Source organism: Electrophorus electricus, chromosome 4 (genome assembly GCF_013358815.1).
Source record: "Electrophorus electricus isolate fEleEle1 chromosome 4, fEleEle1.pri, whole genome shotgun sequence".
Classification (NCBI taxonomy): Eukaryota; Metazoa; Chordata; class Actinopteri; order Gymnotiformes; family Gymnotidae; genus Electrophorus; species Electrophorus electricus.
Window position 1 is genome coordinate 28,587,572 of NC_049538.1, and position 25,307 is coordinate 28,612,878.

The 25,307-nt window shown below is 38.0% G+C and overlaps 2 protein-coding genes across 6 annotated transcripts; one reads left to right on the forward strand and one right to left on the reverse strand.

Annotated features, from left to right (window-relative positions):
* Positions 1–481: 481 nt before the first annotated feature.
* si:dkeyp-59c12.1 (uncharacterized protein LOC555379 homolog) lies at positions 482–6,867 on the forward strand. Of its 2 annotated transcripts, none has more exons than XM_027004556.1 (5): positions 482–603; positions 786–839; positions 924–1,000; positions 1,158–1,582; positions 6,699–6,867. In XM_027004556.1, the coding sequence occupies exons 1-5, from the start codon at positions 531–533 to the stop codon at positions 6,808–6,810; spliced, it is 741 nt and encodes a 246-aa protein (XP_026860357.1). In that variant the 5' UTR covers positions 482–530; the 3' UTR covers positions 6,811–6,867. The 2 variants fall into 2 exon arrangements, with proteins under 2 accessions (XP_026860357.1, XP_026860359.1); XM_027004558.1 differs by lacking the exon at positions 6,699–6,867 and adding an exon at positions 2,192–2,253.
* Positions 2,345–18,911, reverse strand: plin1 (perilipin 1). 4 transcript variants are annotated; one of them, XM_027004553.2, is made up of 8 exons: positions 18,829–18,911; positions 18,649–18,705; positions 18,082–18,277; positions 14,445–14,527; positions 14,148–14,316; positions 9,831–10,021; positions 8,994–9,083; positions 2,345–3,478 (listed from the first exon to the last, which is right to left on the reverse strand). In XM_027004553.2, the coding sequence occupies exons 2-8, from the start codon at positions 18,691–18,693 to the stop codon at positions 3,215–3,217; spliced, it is 1,038 nt and encodes a 345-aa protein (XP_026860354.2). In that variant the 5' UTR covers positions 18,694–18,705; positions 18,829–18,911; the 3' UTR covers positions 2,345–3,214. The 4 variants fall into 4 exon arrangements, with proteins under 4 accessions (XP_026860354.2, XP_026860355.2, XP_026860353.2 ...); XM_027004554.2 differs by having other exon boundaries at positions 14,196–14,316; positions 18,813–18,906; XM_027004552.2 differs by having other exon boundaries at positions 18,813–18,906.
* Between the last annotated feature and the right edge of the window lie 6,396 nt (positions 18,912–25,307).

Below are 25,307 nucleotides of genomic sequence, written 5' to 3' on the forward strand. Positions count from 1 at the left end.
GAAACCTCTGTAGTGGTTCTTGGCTCTGTTTTGTTTAAATCCGGCATATTGCTTTTGTTATATTTATTATTCTTGAATGAATAAATAAATTAATAAAACATTAAACATAGTTTTATGACTATTTCAGAGAAGCTTATATATTTTCAAAATAAACGAATAACCTATTTTATATTGGACTTTACTACCCAACTTGTTAGCTGCATAAAGTTTTGGGACTCATTTTAGACTTTTGGAATGTTCCATTTCCAGCTAATTACTTTGTGTAAAACTGAGAAATTATGGCTTTCTTTTAAGAGTTATTGGTGCCTTAGCTAAACAGGACGAAGATGTCATAAACTACAGTTTTTACTTTACTACAGTTAGACGCTTTTAGTGAATGGTTTGCCAGAAACCCCGGACGAACACAAATGGAATAGTCCAGGGAGCTTGTACTTGAACTCAAGACCTCGCAAGACCATATTGTCTTGGAACCGATGAAAGATCGTCCTGTTCCATTTTGTGGTTCGCGTTGCCCTACCTACAGTTAGGATATGACTGGACTGACCGCGCTGAGAATGGATGCAAATATTGTCGTACTAGGAACAGATAATGTTGGCAAATCAGGTGTGTTTATTACGCAGTTTATAAAAAGAAAACCTGCCATTGTTAGATATGAACATTTTAACTATTTTAACGACTTATTTTAAACGCTGTATTTTAAATCGTGCTTTTAAAATTATGAACCCTTTGCGCATTAATGAAGGTGAAGATGAATACTTGTCTGATTCTAATTATTGTTGTTCTAGCACTTACTGTTCGTTTCCTGACCCGGAGATTTATCGGAGAATATGGAGAAATTGGTAAATTACACTTATTCTTTAATTTCATTATTTTGTGCTCAGTGCAGGCTGATCCTTTTAGATAAACTTTCTCTTTCTCTACAGAGTCAATTTATAGTAACAGTGTTATTGTGGATGGAAGACAGCAAACTGTCAATATATGGGACTCACCATATTCACAGGTAATTATCTATATTTGACATGGTTATACACCTTAGTTATAATCACTGATGTTAAGAAGTAAGTCAGTAATACTGATGGTTGTTAAATTCAGCTTTTTGAATGCTCTGAAAGTGTACAGTGCTTAATGGAACTGACGGCATCTCATGAATCTCTCAGGAGGGCATGTCCCCTGACTCCACCACATTGGAGAAGAGGCTGCAATGGGCTGATGGCTTCATCCTGGTCTACAGCATCTGTGACCGAGCAAGTTTCAACAACATAAGCAAACTCCTTCTGAGCATAAAGGCCACTAAGGACTACGTAGGCTTAGAAAAGGTGCCTGTGGTTATTGTGGGCAACAAGCAGGACTTGCAGCACCGGCGGATGGTGCTCAGTGAGGAGGGCTGGTTGCTCGCGCTCTCAGCTGACTGCCAGTTCTACGAGGTCTCAGCCGCAGAGAACTACCACAGCATCCTCATGGTGTTCCATGGCCTGGTCAAAAGCATCAGGGAGTCGAGATTGGCCATCAAAAAGCCAGCAGGCATCAAGAGCATCGTCAAAAGCGTGTCTGCAGTGTTTGCTCGGAGGCAGACCGACTCTCTGTGAGTCAGATGGGGTTACAGAGTTGTGCATGACTCTGGCATGATGTGGTCTACTAGATGGCCTGGGAAAGGGAAGGTTGATTCCTTTTTGGCCCCAGGGTCAGGACTGAGGATCTGGAAGAAGCCCTGTGGCTGGTGCTGTTAGCTCAGCACTACAGAACAGCTGTTTGAGGAAGGGCAGAGATGTATGATCCAGTATGTGTACCATGGTGGTGCTAGATGCTGTAGAAAGCCAGTCAAACCTGACTGCAACATACGAAGCGTCATACTATTTTGGTCAAAAAATGGATATTGGTTTAGATTTGTAGCTAAACCAATAAATGAGAGCTGTTTTAATATATGTTATTGTGGTGAAGATAACCACCAAAGTGCCATGGTTCGTCCATCTGATGTATAGAATTAAATTCTACAAGACTATCATACTAGAATCATCAAGATACCATCTTAAGATCCAACTACAATTTAAAGCGCCACTGAATATTTATTGATCTGAAGAACAGAACATGCAGTTCTGCATTTTCATTGGCAGTTTCATTGCTTTGGCTGAGCATTTCATAATGTATGACTGGTGTTGAAATACATATTGATTATGTTTTCTGTCTGCAACAGATGGCAGTAGCTTCTTCATTTAATAATTCCCTGCTGACATTGGCGAAGCAGGGGAGTCACATTAATTTGGTAATGATGGAATCAATGAATGTGCAGTTTTACACAATTGTAATTGTTCTTAATATGCCTATATATACAGACCACATACTGAGGTGCATAAACACGCAAGGATTTTATTGAGAAAATTCTTTGTTCACACCATCCTAAATGGAATTTGACAGCAAAAAATACTCTTTATGACATGCAAACTATTTTTATACTCTGAATTTAAACATACAATAACATTACAAAAGCAAAGCAGTAATGTGATTTTACTACATATGAGATCTGAGCGTAATTGATAGGCACGGTGAACACATTCAGAGCCTACAAAAAAATCTGTTCAATTGCAGCTGGTTAATAAAGAAGTAAGTGAACGTGTTACTTTATGTTAAAACTCTGTAAGGTGGAACATTCCTTCAAAAGTAGTGACTAAAAAGCAATTAGCACTATAAGTTTATAATGGACCACTTTAGTGAAGCACACTTGTACCAGTTGCAGATGTACTCAGATGTGTACTTGAGAATCTGTTATTCATTTGTTGTTTTTATACAAAAACAAATGACAATAAACACAGTAAATAAAATATAAATATACTTAAATCACCCTGGATAAGAGTCTAAATGATGAAAATGTAAAATGTAATACAATTAAAAATCATTAGTGATTTAAAATAGGGTCACAAGCATCTATGAGCTGTGAAATCTTTTAACTATTTCTATAGTTTCTGTAACTTTATCATTTTAACTATTTAATATTGGGTCTGATACTTTGTTATCTAAATTATTCAAATGTGTACAATGAAATTTAAGTTGAGCAAAGGCATTTGCACTAGATTTAAGAGCTACTGTATGTAGCAAAGATCTCTAGCTTCTCACCTGTGGTATCACAGATCACCTGATGTGGTAAACCACACATCAACAATCAATCTGCTGATTTTATCCAATATTTTCAGCAAAGAAGCGGCTCTCTAACGATTATAAATCAACTTTCCAATGGACGTACTGGGTGATTTTCCTCTAGGATCTGTTCTGTATGGTGCAAGCGAACCTCCTCAGATGGTTGGAGCTCTGTGGGATCTTTCAGTGACCCTCCAGCAGGGGCGTGGGAGTGGCTGGCCCTCTCATCTGTGCCATTAGACATCAGTGGTGGAGAGCAATCAGAGGGGTTCTTTGTGTCTTCTGCTTTTGGTCCTTCACCCTCAGAGTAAAGTATCTCTTCTGTTGGCTTGGGAGATCGTCCAGAAATCTGTGTTCAAAGAAAAATAAATCCATTTCAAAACTGCTTTCTTAGAAACCAGAACCTATAGGATTATGTAAGCATAAAGTTCTACACATTTATGTTTAAATAATCATCACAGGGTTACTGGAACTATTACTGGATCATAATCTTTTCATGGATAACAGAAAACCCACAAAATTACAAAAGATCAAAACACATTTTATGATAACTATTAGTATGGAATGGTATGGAATACAAAGAAATGGTCATACATCTTTTATAAGATGTAAGGCTGGGTACCTTAGGAATGCACAAAAGATCTTCTTGCCCTTTTTCCATCACGTCTATTCCAATACTTATTTTCTAAGTTGAACGCTATAAACATATTTATTTCTGGAATGGTGACTTTCAGGTTCCCAGTTAAGGTGGATGGGTGGACATGGTGGAGGTGGGAGGTTGTTTGTATGAGATCTGTCTCCCTAACAGATTTTAGATGACCTCTTTCTTCACACCTCACCCTAAGTGCCCTTAACGTGGCACATAGCCAGTGGGGGTAATATTGGTGCCAGATGTATTGGAGTCACCTGCTTTATCTAGTGCTCTAAGAGATCTCAAACAGGTCCATGAGTTAATGAGGGAGGAATAAGCGTGTCTACAGCTTGGGACAACTCACATTCCCTGACCTGTTCAAGATCACTGCACAGCTCTGGGGCACTCAGGGTCTGGTTGACAAACCTGTCTGATGGGACCGAAAGTGCCTCACTGATCTGAAGAAGTACACTGTAAAGGCATTTCATAATACTGCTAAAAGTTATGATAAAAGTAAAGAAGTCTGCATTCAGCAAATATACTTGCCCTCCAGTGTTCGTGAAAGGAAGCAGGCCCTCCTCAAGAGCAGCAACAGAAGGTTTGCATTTGATCTTGATCGAATTAAAGCTACTTTATCTCTTGTGTGTGTAAAGAACCATACAGGATTTTTTTATACAACACTATTTGGCTATCACAGATCATCTGTTCATGAAAACCCCCTCACAGCCATTTCAAACTTTTACAAGTCTCAACCAACCATCTTTTTTTCCCTTCGCTTGTACTGATAAACTCATTTAAAAAAACACATTCCCAGACAAAACAGATCAGATCTTTACCTTGCTGCTGAGATCATTCCCAGAACGTGACTTTCAACCAGACAAAGTAGACACACTATTGTGCAATACATGCCCACACTGATCACCCGACACATGCAACAGAGAACAAAGACTGTAGCACTGAAGCTGCTGAAGTCTGTAATTTTCAGAATGTACACCAATATATCAGAATGACTGCATACTATTCATAGACATTCAGTCTTATTTTTGCTTCTTGATGGCATTTTGTTACTGACTCAATTTGAGATTTTAATTTAGATTTAACTAGTTTCTTTGGTATTCTGATATAACGGCTATTCTTTTCTGGGTCCAATGAGACGTGCTGCTGCATATATGGTGTACATGGATGCTAAACCTAAAATGAATCCACATATCTGCCAGTGTTTCTAAGAAGAAGGCAGCAGAGCTTGTAGTGAGGATGGATCTCTTCCAGAGCGATTATGAATGCTCGAAAAATCTGAGATAAATATGGCAAGAAGTAAAGGCCATTCACTGATTTACTATATGTTATACACATTTTTAACATATTTCATATGTTAAAGGAGGATCAAAAACATCTTGTATCAATATATTTTTATTTTAAAACTACTCGATCCACCATACCTAGGAGAATGAATTCAACATGTTATGGGAAAAGCTTAGCTTTACTCACAAAAGACCCCAAGAACAATCCTGAAGCCTTTAGTCTATTGTTTCAGTAGTCTCTGAGGTTTAGTGAAATATTACAATTTCAATGTTTAAGGCATCAAAATAATGGACTTTCAGGATGCTGCATTATATTTTTAACAAGTCTTTTCACTTATAGATATGAAAACACTTCCTGGCCTCTTTGAGAAAACACTGTAATGATGTACCCCATAGGATTCTATGCCTCTTCTTCAGCTGTTATCAGCCTTGTTGCTAATCAGCCTTCTGTCACATATTCATGCTTATCATTTTAGAGGGTAGATGTTTCTAATTGTGACAGGATTGAACGATCGATATTTCTCTGCTATTTCTACGAGTGAGTTTGTGTACTGCATATAAAAGCAAATAAATAAATAAATAAATAAATAAATAAATATATATATATATATATATATATATATATATATATATATATATATATATTAGCAAGACACATTTGTATCCCAAGGATGATGTGGTCAAAGCCATCAGCAGATTCCTACTTTCCTAGAGCAGGTTTAAGGTTATAAAATACATTTTGGCTTCAGCACAGAGAGAAATGCCAAGTATGTAATCCCCTCACTCTGCTAAAATGGCTAATCCCCTTAAGTTAGGGAAATGTCAAAAGTCCAGCACATGAATTAAATTCTGTTTTATATTTTCTCATAGCAGTTTGGGGATGTTGGCAATCAAGTGGATTTGTAGAATCTGTGCTCTTCAGTTATATCACAGACAATAGTTCCAGAAAAGCAGAATGTTTAAAGGATCATGTTTCTCATAACCAAGATTAATGAGTTCCTATTATGTAGCGTATTGCTGCCTTGGGCCTTTGGATCTGTGTCTTTTGGACCTGTAAACAGCTTCACAATCTGCGCCTTAGATCCATCTGTGATTTCTGTCACATTTCAGATGTGAAATGCCATAGCACATTCTTTTTAATCAAATTGGTAAACTGTTTTAAAAGAATCATAAAGATCTGTGAGAAACTTCCAGGAGAAATGAAAAGTTTTTGTTCCTGTAGAGAGGTTAACGCATTATTTAGAACAGTAGTAGGACCAGATTACCATTTGATCCTAAATAAGTTAGCCTTCTGAACAGAGACAGACTTTGACTTCGAATCAAATTATCTAAACTATTATGCTATTAACTTATTATATGATGATGAACTATTATCTCTTGGCATGATAAACAAACAGGAAAAAGTGTTATAGACAATAGGCACATGTATCACTTACAGGCCATGAAGAACCAGATGTTGCCCTGCATAACAAAGACAACTTCAAACTGTTATGGTATACAGGGCACCCAGCAATCAAGGCACACCCAGTGACTCAGACACACACACACACACACGTGTGTGCATATACACACGGTGCCAATCACCTGATTACTAATCACGAGCACCTGTGCCTTATTTGTCCTCTCTCTTTTTGAAGCCCACAGGTGCTCTCCTCCAGTACTGCACTTTGCTCTGTGACAGTGCCTAAGACAACGTCATCCAGAGTAGCCTGCGCTCTCCTGTCACCGTGGTACAAGCCTCACTGCTAGTGTATTTGCTTCTCTTAGTTTTGTTTCACCATTAAACATTAGTCTTTATTGCTGTGGAGAATAAAGATTCTCCTCAACTGCACTCGTGTCACTCCTTCCCTGTCATTGCCACACAAACTAAACGTTCTTTTACAATCGCTATTTTCCAGTTCGGTATACTTGATAAAGATGTTAAATACAGTCACTGCATGGACCCAACATTCATAGGGTGTCTACAGGAAGAAAACCTTTTAAAATTCAGTTTACACATAAAAGCAAATATAAGTGATGCTTTGGTAAAACTTTTGAATGCAAAAACCAAGGCATACAATAAGATTGAACATGATTGATTGTCCTGTTTTTGACCTCTTAAACTTACGCCAAAGATTTCAAAGAAAACTTACAACTAAAAAGTCACAAAAGCAGCCATTAGTCCATACCATGGGAGTCTTACAGCTGCTTTTGCCACTGTAATACATGTACTGTCACACACTGCAGGAAGTCTGGAATGTGCAGCCTGTAAAACACCCAGGCCTGAGTGGAGCATTTGTCTTATAAAAAATGATGGAAAAAAAAAAATGATATTAACAGTTCAAACATTCCACCCATGTAGTGTACCCATGGTAGTCTTGAACTCCCCCACAGAGCACAGACGTACCCCTAGCAGAGTGCATCTCCTCAAGGGAACACCTGGTGATAAAATTAACTGTACTGCTCTGTAAAGTCCATTTGTTAAGACGCTAAACTTCTGTAAGCAATCACAATGTTAACCTCACCAATATGCTAACAAATAAACAAAACAAAAGACGACATGCTCATTTTATTCGACTCCTTGTCCACTAGGACATTTCTTCAAACAAACGGCAAATGTAATGCCAGCTATAGACTGGCTTAACGCACCATAGCCCTTACATGTGCCCACAAAATCTGTCTGTGCATGTGCCTGTGAAGTTAAAAACAAATCCACCATCAATAAGCAGCCCCCATCTATCTCTCCAATAATACAGGCAATGCTTCACACTAGCTGAGATACACCCGGTTTATTTACATCATGTTTTGAAAAATCAACTTGGACACAAAACCATCTCATGCCCTTCAATCATGCCAGCAGCTACATTCCACTTGATGGCACTCAAAGAAACTTTGCAGTATCACTGGTGTGGCTCAGTGCTGTGGCACAGATAAAGTGTGTGCTGGTGATGAGCTCTATTGCAGAGCCCTTGGTTCAGGCCATGACCCAGTCTCAAGACTGTACTCAGCTAAGGCCTTACAGGACCAGTCTGAAGGAAAGCATGAGGAGCAGCTAATGTGCACCCCTGTCCCCACGCAGGGCCCCCAGACCCGTGGTAGGACTAGAGGCTCCATCCCAAGACTGCAAAGTGCCTCTCAGCACATTTTGTTCTGTTTCCCCTGTGCTGATGGATAGGGCTGTGATTAAAATGGAGCTGAAAGGCAAAAGAACAGCAGGCTATAACTACGGTACTACTGCATATTAAATAGAGGTGTCTTTGGGCTAAAGCTATATGAAAATATGACCCATAAGCATAACGACAAAATGAATGAATCATTACTGATTTCAAATTCAATACAATAGAAAATATATATATGTATAAGTATATGTATATGAAAAAATATATGCATTTTCAATACAATAGAAAATACAATGGCTTGCTACTGGAGTAAATCTTCTCTGAATGAATACAAAAGTATATGATAAAAATACAAAATTTTCTCATCTGGATATTAAACTAAGACTACTGTTAAGTGCTTATTCTTATTAAAATTTAAGTCCAAGTAATAGTTTAAACTAGTTTAAATGTATAGTAGCTAAGTACAAATGACTCTTCCCTGAATAAATAAATGTTCTTTAGCCACTGAATCAAGTAATTACTGACAAAGGCCTGCCACTTTTTCAGCAATATCGGATGTTCACAGGAATGGTAAAGAAACCAAACATGTAATAAAACTTTCTGTGTCCACTTCCTCCATTTTACTAGAGAAAACATTTCCCCTGAGGGTATACAAAGAAAAAACAACAACAACAATATATGTATGCTGTGCTAATTCAGTTCACTCATTAAATATGGTTTCCAAGCATCTATATGTTTATATGTGAATACCAGAACATTTATAAATATGAACATACATACAGACACATCAAATGCACATGCAAAGTGAATCAGGGCTGATGATGAGCACCTCACCAGTGCAGGAAAGATGCTGTCCAGCACTTTCTGTCTAGCTGTGGCCACAGCCTCCAGAAGCACTGCTGTGCTGTCCTTTGCAAGATCCACCTTAGAAAACAGAACGTGCAGACATGCTCAAATTCTTAGAGGACAGCTCCAAATTTTAATGCTATTTAAAAACAGGTTATATAAACCCCAAAACATGTTGTTTTGTTGACAACTGATTAGAACTGCATTTAGATTTTAATCTTTCCTGTTCAGACTGTTGACATCAAATTTCCTCATGCATGGATTTTCTCACAAAATGCATCATTACATTAGACAGATTCTGTGTTTATGCCACAGAATTTGGGGTTAAATTATCGTATTCATTACAAATTACCCTATTTCTCAGTTAAATTACCATATTCCATCAATGACTGGCTTTCACTGAGGTCACCATTTTGTTATTACTTTTATTGTTACTAACTTAATAATATGAATAAGTACCACCATAATTCTGGTTTTAGATACTCTTATTTTTAAGGACAAGTCAGTGGCTTTCATAGTGTCTGTATTACTGATACCACAAAACTTTGTAAAAACATATTATGTTTTTTTCTGATATCATTTTAAAATAATATTCTTGTAGGATTTTGTGTAACTTTCAAATGATTTGTACCGCTTGCCTATTCAACTATTACTGACACATGCTACTAACTGCTTGGAGGGTCAATTTGTCAAATAAGTATCTATTTGAGAGTCTGAATACTTTCTCTTGTCCACAGGGCTCCTATATGTCAGTATATTCTAAAGCTAAACCCAAACGTTTTTTACACGTCTAAACAAGACCTAACATGTCTAACTGGAGCCTACCAGAGGAGTCACACTGGGGATGCTTTTGACCAACTGGTGTCCTTGACTCCTGGTTCGCTGGAGCTGGGCGGCTGTTTGCCCATAAGCACGTCTGCAGACTGTGGCCACCAGCACTCCCAGTCTGGCGATCCCAGGCTTAGGGCCAGCAGCGCCGCTATTAGCCTTCTGCTCCCGATATGCCTCCTCTTCCTCTGAAAGACCAATCAGCTCTTTAAAGAGACATTCCATACAAGACATTGAAGATCCCTAAAATAATATGCGATTTTTCAGCCAACATTCCTTCCACAGTCTGCCTAGATAAAATAATTAGGGGTCATGTGACCTTGAGACCTGACCACTTGGAGAGTCTACTCTTAGCAAAACGGAAACCTAGTGTTATTTTAAAATTGGTGACAATATAAATATTAAAAATGTGCAGGGTTTTTTTATTAGCCAACTTTGATTTAATGCTCTTCCGTATGACCTTAAATATACACCCACAACAGAAACCCAAGCACACCAACGGGATAACCCAATCACCCATTACCTTGGTAAGTACATAAAAGCTATACCAAGAATACAACCAGGAGGATATGACACTGTTTGTGTCTTTTTCCTGTGCCGCGGGCGGTAATAAGGGCCACCAGCTGAATCATTCAACTCCTCCAGATCTAAGTGATATGGAATTCTCACAATTCCAAACTGTCTTCAAGGTTAGGAATCCCATATCAAATGAATTATTTTAAATGGAATGCTTTTCAAAAGCCTGGGAAGAAGGAGAGGAAGGGAAGCATTTCTCTTGTGCATCCGTGTTCTTTCACAAGCACCCATCAGCCATCTTCATTAGCCCGTCTCTCTGATGACAGATAAATGTGACTAACCAGTAAGTAGTAGGAAAATCATCCAGCGTTTGTTTTACTTCAGAGCTTTCTAAGTGTTCTAAGCATGAGAGCAGTCTGGCTGAAAGAATATTGCTCTAAGCATTGTGCATGCTTACAATTAAACTGGTCTGAACTGTTCAGGTTTGGGTCATGTGCAAGATGCCACATCTGCCATATCACACACACACACACACACACACACAATATATATATATATATATATATATATATATATATATATATATATATATATATATATATATATATATATATATAGCTCCGGTGTTTGTTGAATTCCTTCACAGACACACCTCATTCTACTTAATGAGATGCTGAATAGGTGATCACCTTAACAAAATCCTGTTCTAACGAGCAACAGCATAAAAACCACTGCTGCTCTCATCACTATTCTCTTGTTATAGAATCAGCTGGATGGGAAAAGCAGTGCTAGGAACACCTAAAAAGTAAGTGTAGTCAAAATACAGCTACAGACCATGCCGAAAGAGTTGAAAAGAAAGGTTCTTAATGAGGAAAAGAAGGGTTCAATTGTAGCCTTACTGGCAAAGTGATACAGTGAGCATCAGGTTGCTTCCATCTTGAAAATGTCAAAAACTACGATTCATAAGAACAAGGTCAAGCAGCAAACACATGGGACAACAACAGCTACAGACTGGCAGAGGTCGAAAATGACTCTCTACCAACCGTGATGATCACCACCTCATTCGAATGTCACTTAACAACCATAAGATGATGTCAAGTGACCTACAAAAAGAAAGGCATGCAGCAGCTGGGATGAATTGCACAGCAAGGATGGTTCGAAACAGGCTTCTGGTGGCAGGGCTGAAGTTGTGCAAAGCTAGAAAAAATCTCTTCATCAATGAGAAGTAAAGAAGAGCCAGACTGAAGTTTGCAAAAGACCATAAGGATTGGACTGTAGAGGACTGGAGTAAGGTCATCTTCTCTGATGAGAGCATGAGTGGAACACCTAGTCATGTAATTGGTAGACGGGGACCTGGAGAGGCCTACAAACCTCCCTTGCACCCACTGTGAAATTTGGTGCAAGATCAGTGATGATATGGGGGTGTTTCAGCAAGGTGTGAATCGGGCTGATTAGTCTTTGGGAAGGACACATGAATCAAGCCACTTACAAAACTGTGCTGGAAGAAAACTTGCTTCCTTCTGCTCTGACAATGTTTTTTTCAACAGGACAATGCTCCATGTCACACAGCCAGGTCAACCAAAGTGTGGATGAGGGACCACCAGATCAAGACCCTATCATGGCCAGCCAAATCTCTAGACCTGAGCACCATTGAAAACCTCTGGAATGTGATCAAGAGGAATATGGGTTGTCACAAGCCATCAAACAAAGCTGAACTCCTGGAATTTCTGTGCCAGGAGTGGCATAAAGTTACCCAACAGCAATGTGAAAGACTGGTGGAAAGCATGCCAAGAGGCATGAAAGCTGTGATTAAAAATCAGGATTATTCCACCAAATATTGATTTCTTGTCTCATCCTAAGTTGAAATATTAGTACTGTGTTGTTTATAAATGAATATGAGCTTGTTTTCTTTGCATTATTTGTGGTCTGAAATTTCTGTAACAGTTTTTGACAATTAGTCATTTTCATTAAAAAAAAACATGCTCTAAAATACAATATTTTTATCAGGAATTTGGAAGAAATGTTGCCAGTAGTTTATAAAATAAAACAAAACTGCACAGCCTGGTCAAACACATACCCACCAATTCTAAAACTAGAGAAACTGATCATTTTGTAGTGGTCTCATTTTTTTCCATGTATATATATATAATTCACACACACACACACACACACACACACACACACACACACACACACACACACACACACACACACACACACACACACTATAAGTTGGCAGAAATGATAGAGGAAAACACAGGCCCTTCAACAAAGCCATCCAAGATTTATTTGAAGATTTGACAATAGTAAGGTTGGACAGTAAGCTGGAAGCAGCTTGTGAGGTCATCACTGCATCACTGTAGCTGATCCAATTGTGCTGGTGGACATGAGCAGAAACTTGGATAGATAATAAGCTCTTCCTCACTACAACAGTGTGTAAACAGCAAGCCCATGTGCCCCAATGCAATAACAATGACCATGGGACCATAAGGGCAAACTGCCAGGGGGACATTAGCCAGAGCTAACTAGACTACATTCAGAGCCTCGTGCTCGCAAGGCAGCATTACAGGACTCCAATTAGATTTAGATGGCTAGACAAAAACACAAGTTAACTAGATTCTCTTTGCTGGTTGTGCTGTTAAAAATGCCAAAGGGGAGCATAGGATAACAGCTCAGGCTAAGGTGGTGTGTCACTGACAAAGAGCCACGTGAGGTGGGAATTATATAAGGCTGCAGGCAAACAGGAGTGTCTGGAAAAAGCCATGAATAGGGAACTTCATCTGAACTACCACCCAAGTGCAGGCTGCTGCTCTGGGGGAATGGCTCCTCTGAGGGGGATGTAGCCTGAGCTGGCCATATGCAAAACATCAAAAAACAAACAAAAAAACAAAACCAAAAATCATATATGCCATATACCATACTTAATAAATATGTAGTGCTGGATCTGTGCATTTCATATTTAAATTAATATAGCTCCTTAACATAAATACTAGTTTATATTATATACAGTTATTTAGTACAAGATATATGGGTATTTGTGAGAAAGAGGGCAAATATGAAAAACACATTTTCTAACAATCCACATATATAATCCTATGATTCTACATGCTTTTAACTGACTTTTGCACATGGATTCCTTTGTACTCCAGTCCATGAGACAACAATGCTTTAACACACAGCGAGCCTGGACGGAGGCAGTGATGTCTACTGTCATGGCAGTGGGTGTACTAATAACCTAATAGCCTGCATCATTTCCTTGCTGCTCATGAACAGCTCCAGAACAATGCGTTCAGTTAAGCCAGCCAACTCAGTATGCGATGTTGTTGTGGATGAGTACACGGTGTATCAATGATCATCTTTTCTAAAATGTCTGTTTTCAAAGAAAAATTAACTGAAGATGATTCAGTATTTTAAAACGCTCCAAATAAAGTAATGCTAGAGGTGAAACCTTTTTTTCTAGCGCTCCCCCTTCTGGTGACACCTCAAACAAACTAGAAATCAGTCCAAAGTTCATATGTTCATATGCATCTCTTTTAATATAATGCTATATATTACACACAGTTCTATGACAAAAATAACAAAAGCCATAAAAAACTGCCAATTTTTAAAACAAATATTGAGCAGTCTCTAGATCTCATAAAGTGCTGTGATTACATGCACTTCAACAGATGAACACAATAGTTCCATCTAGTGGCCAATTTTAAAAAAGCACAATTATATTCATCTTAAACTTAATAACTCTTAGTAAATTAATAGATTCTTAGTGCCCCCAAAGCTCAAATAGAATTAGATTATTACCTATCTCCTCAGAAGTTGCAGGGAGTATGTAATTGACCAAGTGCTCACTGAAAGTCAACGCACTGTCTGTGCCTTCCTCTGCCAGGCGAGAAAGCTTGCTGTAGAGGATGTACTGCACAGCGGGGCTCTGTATGACAGAAGACATCAGTGCAGCCATCCCTGCCGCAAGCTGAAGGGGAGAGAGGTTGGAGGAAGGAACTGCTTTAGCAACATTAGCAATATTATCTTAGACTGAAGGATCATAAGTGAGAGTTGGACATGGAGAGTTGTTCAGGTTCACCTCAAATCTCACATTACCTTTGCAGGTGGGTACTGCAAGGCCAGCATTTTCTCTTCCAGGTGGTCCAGCACTTGGCATGCCAGAAAGTTAGCAGCTATGACTAAGTACAAATCAAATAAAACATTAGGTTTTTTTTTCCATCTGTCATAGCCACATAAGCATTGTGAACAACATTACCTTTATATCATTACTGGCCAAAACATACCTTTCATAACTTAGATTTTCTGCCTTATCTGTTTTAAGGAAATGTTCTGTTTTACATGCTTAGTTTAAGAATAATTGCATTCACATGGCAAGTGGAATCATAACCCACTGTCCTCATACCAGTAGGGTCAGTCCAGTTAATGTCTGGATGCATTATCCATATGCACCATAAAAATGTATTCACTGAATAGGAAATGTCCATTTGGTGACAAAGTAGACATTACTGCTATATATAATTCTCAAATGGTGAGATGGTTTCCATGGATAGTGGAGGCACATGCTACCCGCATGAAGTGGTTCACAGGCCCTAGTTGGCAATTTAAGAGGATGCTATATGGTCGATTGAAATTAAGTTTAGCTGCAATGTTTTATTTTAGTTTAGGCAATAATTTCATTCCTTTTTTAAAAAAGGAAAAGATCCTCTGAGGTGTGAGTCATATCAGCCTGTGAGTTTGCTCTTCTGTGCCGATAAGATTTTAAGCAAGGTTAGGGTTAGGAGACTGGAGCCGGTGAGGCATACAGTAATGCATACAGACCAGACTGGCTTTATTAGGCCAGCAGCTCTTTGTTAACTTATGCAGGCTGTTCAATGTCCTCTATTCTTCTGAAACTTCACCTACAGCAGAGGTTCTGCTCTCTTTAGATGCACACAAAGCATTTGATCGGATCAAGTATGAAGATTTTTATGTAATTTGCAAGAGGTTTGGTTTTGGATCCACTTTTTTGGATAAGGATGTTATATGCTATATCCCAGGCCCTCAATTTGTACCAATTAGATTATTCCTAATCATTTCCTCAGCATAGAGGGACGAGACAAGGCTGCCGGGTCAGTCCTCACTTATTTAACCTTGCCATTGAAACCACTAAGGTGGTCCTAAAAGGCAATTTAAGCAATTGCTTCCCCATCAATCAACCACATTAGGGTGAAATGGAGGGAAAGCTTTGGCTAGATCTCAGATCATTCCTGGCAACTGGCAGTTAACAGCAGACACTCAACCTCAATGCTTCAATTTGAATTATTTCATAGATTCCACCTTCCAAGGAGCAAACATGCCAGAATATATTCGAACATAGATATCCAACCTGCTCCCACGCATCACACTGCAGCCACCCTTTAACATAGGTTCTGGTGCAATTGTTGGTGCAGCTTTGGTCCTCTATTTTGAAATACTTTCCTATATTCAAGGAGATTAGACCTGGCCCTCAAAGTGGCGGTACTGACTGTCAGACGTCTAGCCCTTTTATCTCTACTGGATCGATGCCTTATTTTATTTAATTGAAATCGACTACACCTGCTATACACTGATAATAGGTGAGGAATGTGATGGCATATTTAAAACTTGAGAAACTAAAATACTCAACCAGGCAATCCACACAAAGATTTTATAAGGTTAGGAAGCCGTTTCTGGACTACTATAACTTGGAATTCCCTCTGAGAAACATAATAGTAAATGTTTTAATTAACTGGCAATCTCTGTGTTGGGTAAAACAATGAAATAGTTTGTGGGTTGTTTATTTTTTGGCATTGTTTGTAGTGTGTGAATAATAATTATTCTCTATTGATGATTATATAATTTCCCAAACAATCATCTAACCAGTTAAGTCTGCAGGAAGGCAGAGTTACATTGTCTGGGAGACAATAAAACTGTATCTAATTTAACAACAGGAAACCAATTAAGATCCACGGACAAAAATCTACAAAAATCAAAAACATGTTAAATAAAAAAGGTGAATAGGAGAAAAATAAATGAATGTAAACAGCCAGAGTAGTTAGACCCAAACAAACCCAAACATACACAGGACCCACATCAGAGACAAACTAAAAGAACATTTTTCATTTTTAGAATTTGTTTATTTCTTTGATCTTAAATCAGTTGGTAGTGCATGTGATTGCTCAGTCTTAGTAGTCTTGATTTTAATGTTCTACATTTAGTCCCTGCTGTTGTACCTTTTTCGTATTTTCAGTTTATGTCTCATGCTTCTTGTTTTAGAGAAAGCTGGGCGAACTGCAGACTTTGACACCAACCTCAAAGGCCAGTTTGTTCTTGTTGTAAATCCTGGCATCATTTCTAAACTATATCATTTTTAATCAAACCATTATTAAGGTCAGCTCACACTTGAAAATAAGTAATCCTAGTATTTGCACTAGAATGATTGGTGCCCATGTCCTGAAACTGCAACTCTCCACTGGTACAGAGGTCAAGAGGAAGTCATGAGTCACATTGTGTCTAGACAGTGTTGCCTCCTCAGTGGAAGAATGTGAAAGAGTAAACCTCTCTTCTGGATTGGTCCCGTTGGCACAGCTATTACTGTTTGCCTGAGAGCAGCTTTGCGCCTGATCCTAGGCACCAGCTCTGTCACTGCAAAATGAAGCCTTATGTAAAATAAAAAAAGATAATCCCTTACAAATCACTTAGAATAAGAACCCATGAGTAGATAGGCTGAACAATTTCACAAGCAGACTGCTCAAGAAGTGCTAAGCATTTGGTTCTAAAAAAAATTGACCTTGGCTGCTTTACTCAGCTCCTTCTCTCAGCTCTGACACATGTCTATAAATTTTAAGAGTATGAGCCTATGAAACCATATGCTTTCATAAACTCCTTGAAAAGGCAAAGCACTTCAACATACCTAACAAAGCCTGCTTTACAAAAACACACTCAAAGAATTGTAGATGAAATATCATTGGCTAATATGTGTATCACAGTGCACCGAGCACCCAGCAAGGACACGCCCACTTACTCACACTCACACACATACATACAAACACACACACACACACACACACACAAACCACACCTGCCATGGTCCCAGTCACCTCCATATTGTTAAATGCGCACACCTGTTCCCTATTGCTCCCTCTTTTTTCTCCTCACTATTTAAAGCCCACAGGTAGGAGCTGCACTGCTGCAGCATGCCTGCCTCTGCAGCTGATCGAGCCCATGAGTCTTACTGCTTGCTATTTAGTGCATTCTTTTTTCTTTTTTTTTGCTTGAGTCTGAGCTTGTAATGGTGAATAAAAGACACTCTAAGAACTTCACTCGCCTCTCACTCCTTCCGTGCCAATGTGTATCTCAACAAATTTTTGTTTTGTTATATAATTATAGCCTGACATTATTTACAAATGCATTCATGACCATATATTTATATAAATGTCATACAATATTAAATACATATATTTAGTTATTATATAAAGTTCCACATTTCTTTTGTCCTTGAGAATGAGAATTTAGCAAAATTTAAATGTCTGTGCATGAGATATTAAAGAAAACATAGGACTGCAATAGCAATCTGTAGCATAGTTGTTTCCTCTGGGTAGGCTATACGATTTTTCCATGTGTGGTAAAAAGGCTGGGAGACACTACTGCAGAGCGGTCTACTGAGGACTAACATGATTCGGATAAAGTTTCAGCCTTCTAGCAGTTCAAACATAGTCATTGTTAGTGAACTTACACTGAGGCTGCAGGATAAGGATGGCAGGCTGCATGGTGCAGGCAGCCAGACTGCCAGCACTTCTCACCCCTTGTTCACATGCTTCACAAACTGAAGACAGGAGCATGTTCGCTGCCTTTGCACTGGTGTATGTTCTCCCTATGACTTTGACTGTGATGATGACATGTGGGAGATTCCAGAGTCTTACAAACACATTCTGTGTAGAGGGAGGGTGGAGATAAGAGGTGGTGGGGTGTAGACAACACATTTTTAAACAAAATAAAATTTTAAACTAAAACTTTAAAACATAACAAATACAAATATAACTTTATCAGTTCAAATAATAAACCCATCATTAAAGCCTGTGTGCACAGTCTCATATTCTGTATAAAACAATTTAGTATATAGTGTTGCCATTTTTGTTTGAGCCCACTAATGCTTTGACACATCTTTTCTGTTACTACCCGCATTGGAGAAAGCAAGCTATATTCATCAGCATGCACCTCATTTTTTGTTGACCATTAATTAGTTAATGAAGTCATTCTTATTATATTCAAAACACAACGCAAACAGTAAAACGTGTATTACCTGGCTATGTTCCAGCTGATTGGGGTCTCCTTTTGCCAGTGCCATTCTGTAGAACCCCTGAAGGAAAATCAACACCTGAGTTAGCTACATGCATTTATGCCTTAATGCCAGTCAAAATGTCTCCAGCCTTAAATGGTAATGTCTTAATAATGTTTACATATTACCATAAAGGTAGCCTACTTTCGTATTCAAAGTTCAAAGCCAGTGCGTACAATAGAAATGTGAAGTCTAGTCCACTAGCAAAGGCATTCGTATTCCCTCTGCCATTGGAGTTTTGAAATCATCTCAATCTGTCTCAGTGGACAGACATGATTTCAAAACACCACATTTTTCCCACATTGCGTAAATGGTCACTTAGGAAACCATTTTTTTTTATAGCATCCCAAAGTTACCTCGTGTGGTTCTACCAAACGGAAAAAAATCTATAGTAATAGTAATATGCAATGCACCACGATGACTCCCAGAGACATCTTGAGACGACTCTTCTATTTCGCTGCCACTCCAGTCTCTAAATTGTATAATCACATAAACAAAACACATAACACATAACCCATATCATTTATGAAAGGTAATTAATCAACAGTTTAAAACAAGCATAAGGGTTTAGCAATTAAGATGTAATGCTAGTGAATTCATATGCCGGCTAAATAAACTTTGTTTTTATGCTTCCGAATATTTCACAATCGTGTCATCCTGTAGGTCTGTGCTTGGTGCTGTTATGCAGTTATGTGATCATATGTAGGCTATAATGTTAAAATGTACGCTAATTAGAGGATGGAGAAGTAATATTTAAATACTATTCTCATTTTGTTCACTCTGTTGATGTAGCCTATTTCACTGTCTTGCAGTGGGCTGTCGTCCACATAATCACTAGATGTCAGTGTCAGACAGCTATAAAAGGCTCGCAGGTAATACGTGAAGGAAATTAAATACAGGTGGTACAGCATATGAACAACAGATTAATAGCCCCATCACCAGTCACATCACCTACATAAAACACACTACAGCAATTAAATCACTCTTATCTTTCTACTTATTTCTTTATGAAGCACAAAAGCACAGTGATACAAAAAAGACACGGAATAGAACAACTTATCAAAAAAAAAGAAAAAAGAAAAGAAAAGTGCACGTGCAGCCATTCTAAAGGGTGAGTGTTTGTAGAGTTTGCAAAACAACAAAGACAAAATCTCATCCAGATGTTAGAATAGTTCTGTTCCATTCTGACGGTTAAGGAATATATCAAAGCAAAGCTAAGAGGATGCAGTCTAGGATGCCAGTATTGCTAGGCAACCAAGGGGCAATGGAATTATTACTCTCACCAACCCCCACTCCCATCCCCCATAGTTGCATAGTGCAAAATTCTGCAAGAAATGGGGGAGGCTCTTTTCAAAATTTGGGGGACCCCCCCCCCCATTGCTTACCAGACCCCCTCTGCTACTTGCCCCTTTATTCCGACTAAATAGTGAAGCATAATTCCACTGCATTGATTTCTGAGAACAACCATCCCCAAGTCTCTGGCATATGCTGACTTACTGAGGACAATTCACAGAGAGACAGGCAATGACATATGGAAATGCAAAGGGGAAAAAATGGTCTTTTCCAAACTGCTCTAGGTTATCCCTCCCCTCCCCATTACTTCCAAAATTTAAAATATTCCAGATATTTATTCATAACAGTTCAGTTCCACTATATTATGAATACTCAGTCGATTATGGGAAGATGATCATATGATATTGACACTTGGCCTATAATAATATGTATATTTCACATCTGTAAAAAACCAAACAAACAAAAAAACAAACAAACAAACAAAAACCAAACTTTTTGTACTTCCAGGCTAAATAGCTGTTAGTCCAGAACCCTAACCTCTCTAATTGAAGCTAGGCCAGTGGTTAACATATTTGACACAGCATACTGGGGGCACAGCAGCAGTCAATCATGGTAATAGCTGATTTTAGCAGTTTCCATCAAGTTCATGAATAATGTTCATGTCCTCCTGAAACAACTTCTTTCATTCTTTCATTCAACTTTTTTCATACATGCTCTCAGCAAATGTAATTCTTGTATTGCTGCAGATTCAGTGATACTTGAATCTGTTAACGCAAGCCAATACTGGTGGTACGGCATATGAACAACAGATCAACAGCCACATCAGCAGTCGCACCTCCTGCTACTGGAATTTTGTAGGGAAAGTGGATTGGATCGAGTGTTACTGGTCTGAGTGAAGGTGTTAAGAGTTTATGGACTCCAGTTCACCACTTCCTAATGTTTGTCTCCCTGGTCTTGCTTTAGCTTCTGACAGCGGTAACTTTAAATTCAGGACTGCTGGGGGTCTAAACACTTTCTGCTAATATGCTCTCCAGCAAGCCAATCAGAATATATATATTTTACATTGGAAGATGCACTTGCAACAATGGAGATTGTGTCCCATAGCTAGTGCTTTAGTTGGCTGGAGAAGTGTTGGTCAAGGCTTGTAGACCTTGTTTTGTGATTATCTTATAATCACAAAACAATGGCTCTATTGCTATAACTCTGTTTGTGTTTCTTTAAATAAACTCAGCCAAAGTTGCAAAAGAGATATTATTGATAATATAGGTACTACAGAGAATTATAAATTGGCATAAATACAAATGTTGTTTTGAAATATTTTATTATATAATGGCGAAAGTGTTCATGTCATTGTATGCTGTTGTAATCTATCAACAGAGAAAGCTGTGTGGGACTCATGTGTGACAGAGAAAAATGCTACAGTTAGCCAACATTAAGTATTGATAGTGTGCTCTAATTACCATTTTTTCAACACGACAGCTTACAAGATTATTGCATATTGCATGTACACAGGGCTTGATTTGAGGGGGCTTGTGAAGGATGTCATCCCCCTGATAAAAAAGGGACATCCATCTTGTAAAACTGCCACCCCACCTTTGCATCCTCTTTTGATACATTTTGTTATAGCTTGTGTTATATCACATATTATATATGTCCATTATCAATATTTTTATTCTATCTATTCACAAGTTATTCAAACCAAATCATGATCAGGGCAGAATGTTAACATTAATTTAGAATGCAAAAAGTAAGGGGTGAATTCCAATACAGAGTGTGCAACTGCCAACTGGTCAGATTCAGACATATGTCCTTAAATGCCCCTCCATCTGTCCCTAAATGCCCAAAATCTCACTCCTTGACCCATCCTCGAATCCCCCCAACCTCACCCCTAAGGTGCTCTGAAACCGAGCTCTGAATTTTTTTTACAGTTCAACCACTGCATATATGGGTATATATCTCATAAGATTATATGGCAGTATGTATAAATGACTGAAGCGCCGTTATTTTAATATATACACGTTCTTCTTCAAGCCTGCAATATAAATAACATGTTTGCTGCTCGAAGCATATAAAACCTCACTGTTATAACAGGTAAGTGCAGTCTGGTCACAATCACAGCAATGACTCAGATGATATTTATGACTGAGCACAGTTAAATCATTACTGAGAACTTTTTCAAGCCTGTACTTGCTTTTGTGGGACTTATGTTACTTTTTGTATATGAAACCTAGAGGTAAGGTAAAGTAACCTACTGTATTGGGCTTCTTCTCTTACTGTGTAAGCTTTCCTGCTCTGCTTGGATGGTGTGTAGGCTTTGATATGACCCCCTTCATTTTAGTGGCATGATTCTGTTCTGTCAGTGAATTGATGTCTGCCATTGTGCAAGATTATGTTTACCCCCTAGAGTTTTCTGATGCACACAGCCAAGGCACACATAGATATGAGCCAATTCTGCGTGAAAAAAGTCCTTTTGTAGGTAAAAAGAGAAACCAATTATTTTACATTATGCAGATATATAGTATGCAAAACAACAGAAACAGAGATTTCATTCATCTTAAAAGATGCTTCCTTGCCTAAAAGGTTAAGGAACATATCAAAACAAGAATAAGTGTAATAAGGCACATTTGCCTTGTCAGTTCTCCACTTCCTCTTGTAAGATCATAAAGAGTGCTGCTTCATTGCAAATGAATATCTCAATATGAGGCCACATGAACTTCATAAAGAACTACGCAACATAGTAATCAAATCTGAGTGTTGCTGGCATACACTCTTCAGAGGCCATTAAACTTAGATGTTCACAAACCATCTCTAAACCATGCAAATTTGAATGTGTTATGACAACACTGTAACTACACTGTAATATACAATACATATGCATATCTTGCGGTTAAAATGAAAAATTAGTATTACAGTAGTAGTTATACTTAAAAGAAAACAAAACCAAATACTTAATTTAACTCAGTTAGGGTACTTAGAGTCTCCCTGCTATGTTATTTACACATGCTGTATTGCAGGGGCTCCTGCTGCTGAAGAGTTTGGTTCTGCAATCCAGAGTCTGGGTCTAACCCTGTTTTCTCCTGATGCTGACGATCTTGCTAAGGTCTTCACAAGTCCTGAGATGTTAAAAACTGAGTTAAATTCTAAAATTTGCCATTAATGTCTCTTGTTGTTTCTCAGTTAGCTAGCAGAACAGTGTCCTTTATCTTTATGATGACATACACTGGCAATGAATATACTTTTCATAATTATTTAGTTTATTCTGTTTATTCCAAATGTTGATGCAGCAGCTGGCAAGTCATTATGTTATGAAAACTCAGCAGGCTTGTTTGTATTACCACTTCCAAAATGGTTTAGTGGAAATAGCAAAGCCTTGTTTGGGTGTGATGGTCCATACAAGTTATCAAACTTTTCGAATAACAGGGCTAAATTATATTGGACTTTTGTATTTGTATGTGTGCACTCCTTACCAAGCCTTTGACAGTAACTCATCTTGCAAGCAGTAACTTTTTGTGTATACAAAAGGAAGGTCCTGCATGGAATTATGATGGGAAAAGTTGAAGGACACTTAAGCTATACGTTTCATTTTCAGGAAAATGAAATTTGGTGCACAGGTACACTTCCCATCAATAGAATAAAGACAAAATCATAATTTTCATAATTATGCTTCTACATGATTAGCTAGTTTTTCTACCTTATTGTATGCTATGCATTTACTTACAGTTGGTCTGGTCTCAAGAAAATGAAATTGAGCATGAAAGTGGCATCAAAACATGTCTAGATCCATAAGATCACATTCAGTGATTAACCCAGCAGGAAGGATGATGACACAGAAGCCTTTTTTTCCAGTCATGTGGAACAATCTAGTCATGTTGGTGAAAACTAGTGCTCCTGAGCATCACTACTTTGACCAAAGATAGGATGAAGTTTCACCCAGGGGTCTGAACAGCAAGTGCATGGGGAAAATGTGCATTTGTGAGTGAATGCTTTTTAGGCAATTTGCAGCTGAAGTAAATATCATTCTAAGGAAACTGGCTCAAATGTGATAGGTGTCTTGGTGTATTGACATTTACAGTTTAAAAACTTGTCAGAAAGTGTTGAAAGTGCTGAAATGTTGTAAAATGTCAGACCTCAGCCATGCTCAACTGAGAGGTAAAATCATATATACAAAAGTTTTAAAGCTGATGTTGGGTTATCATAACTATAACATCATTTTGAACAATATAAAAACTGTGGCATGTATGATACTACTACTGAAAGAGAAAGTTTTAAAAATTCTAACTGAATGACAGAGCAATATTTTTGCTCTGTCTCCATTATACACACCAGTGGATAGAGATTCACACCAGTGGATAGAGATTCACATCAGTGGATAGAGTTTAGTCACAAAAAACCTCCCTTCTCCTTCCTCTCCATAAGAGGCTTTTTTAATGCTGAGACTTTTATTCTAAGTGCTGTTAAAAAATCTGTACCATTTATACAGATGCATTCACTTCTCACCAGCCATCTTAGTTATAAAAGCAACTTTTCCTAACGTTCAGCTTTCATTTGGAATAATTAGTTACTTTTATTGTCATGAAAGACACAGGTGCCCAGAAACAATGAAATGCTTAGTCACAGACATGTCTTCCTGTACAAGGCAGAAAGCAGTTTTCTATAAGTGTAGAAAAGCAGCACATGAAAAATATAATAATGCATTTGAAATAGGCCAATGACATACAAAAAATGAAATAACATTTTATAATAACCAACACATATAATAATCACAATAACCTCTGATTTTTACAAATCTTTTGTATGTTTGGGAAGTCAGAGAAGGCTAAAAAGACAGTTCAGTCAGAGATCATCAGACTAGGGTGGTCACCAAATGGGGAAAGAAGATCTAGAAGATCTGGATATGTAATCAAAACATTCCAATTTTACATTAGACTTAAGGAAACTGATGTGAAATTGTAATTGTTCAGTAATGTTTTCTAATAGAGAAATCACATTTCTAGTGCTGTTTTTTCCCCCTCTTGTGAAACCTTTTTAAATTCCATAGTCACTAAAATGTATCATTGCATAGGCTCTACTCTGAATACCTCAGTGAAATTAAAATTTTTAACTGTGATTTTTGATAACTGATGCGTATTGAAATTAGTTCATCACCATTCAGGTGATGGGACGCTATCTGATGTGATAAAGCAGGAGTAACTGACTTATACCTTCATAAGGAGGTCACATTATTATCAGTGATTACATAAGTGCTTGAATCAGTGCTCATGCAAGGGCTTAGGATAGCAAGATTTCTTGCAAGTATTTAATGACTGGCTTGTGCAACAAATTTTAATCAA

Bases quoted from the DNA above. Each gene is read 5' to 3' on its own strand.
- si:dkeyp-59c12.1 (XM_027004556.1), top strand. From the start codon at position 531: ATGACTGGACTGACCGCGCTGAGAATGGATGCAAATATTGTCGTACTA. The intron at 604-785 runs GTGTGTTTATTA...TTGTTGTTCTAG, and splicing joins AGATAATGTTGGCAAATCAG to CACTTACTGTTCGTTTCCTG. The intron at 840-923 runs GTAAATTACACT...CTTTCTCTACAG, and splicing joins CGGAGAATATGGAGAAATTG to AGTCAATTTATAGTAACAGT.
- plin1 (XM_027004552.2), bottom strand. The intron at 14,528-18,081 runs GTAAGTTCACTA...ATTTGTACTTAG, and splicing joins CCTTATCCTGCAGCCTCAGT to TCATAGCTGCTAACTTTCTG. The intron at 3,479-8,993 runs GTGAGGTGCTCA...CTTTGAACACAG, and splicing joins ACAGCATCTTTCCTGCACTG to ATTTCTGGACGATCTCCCAA.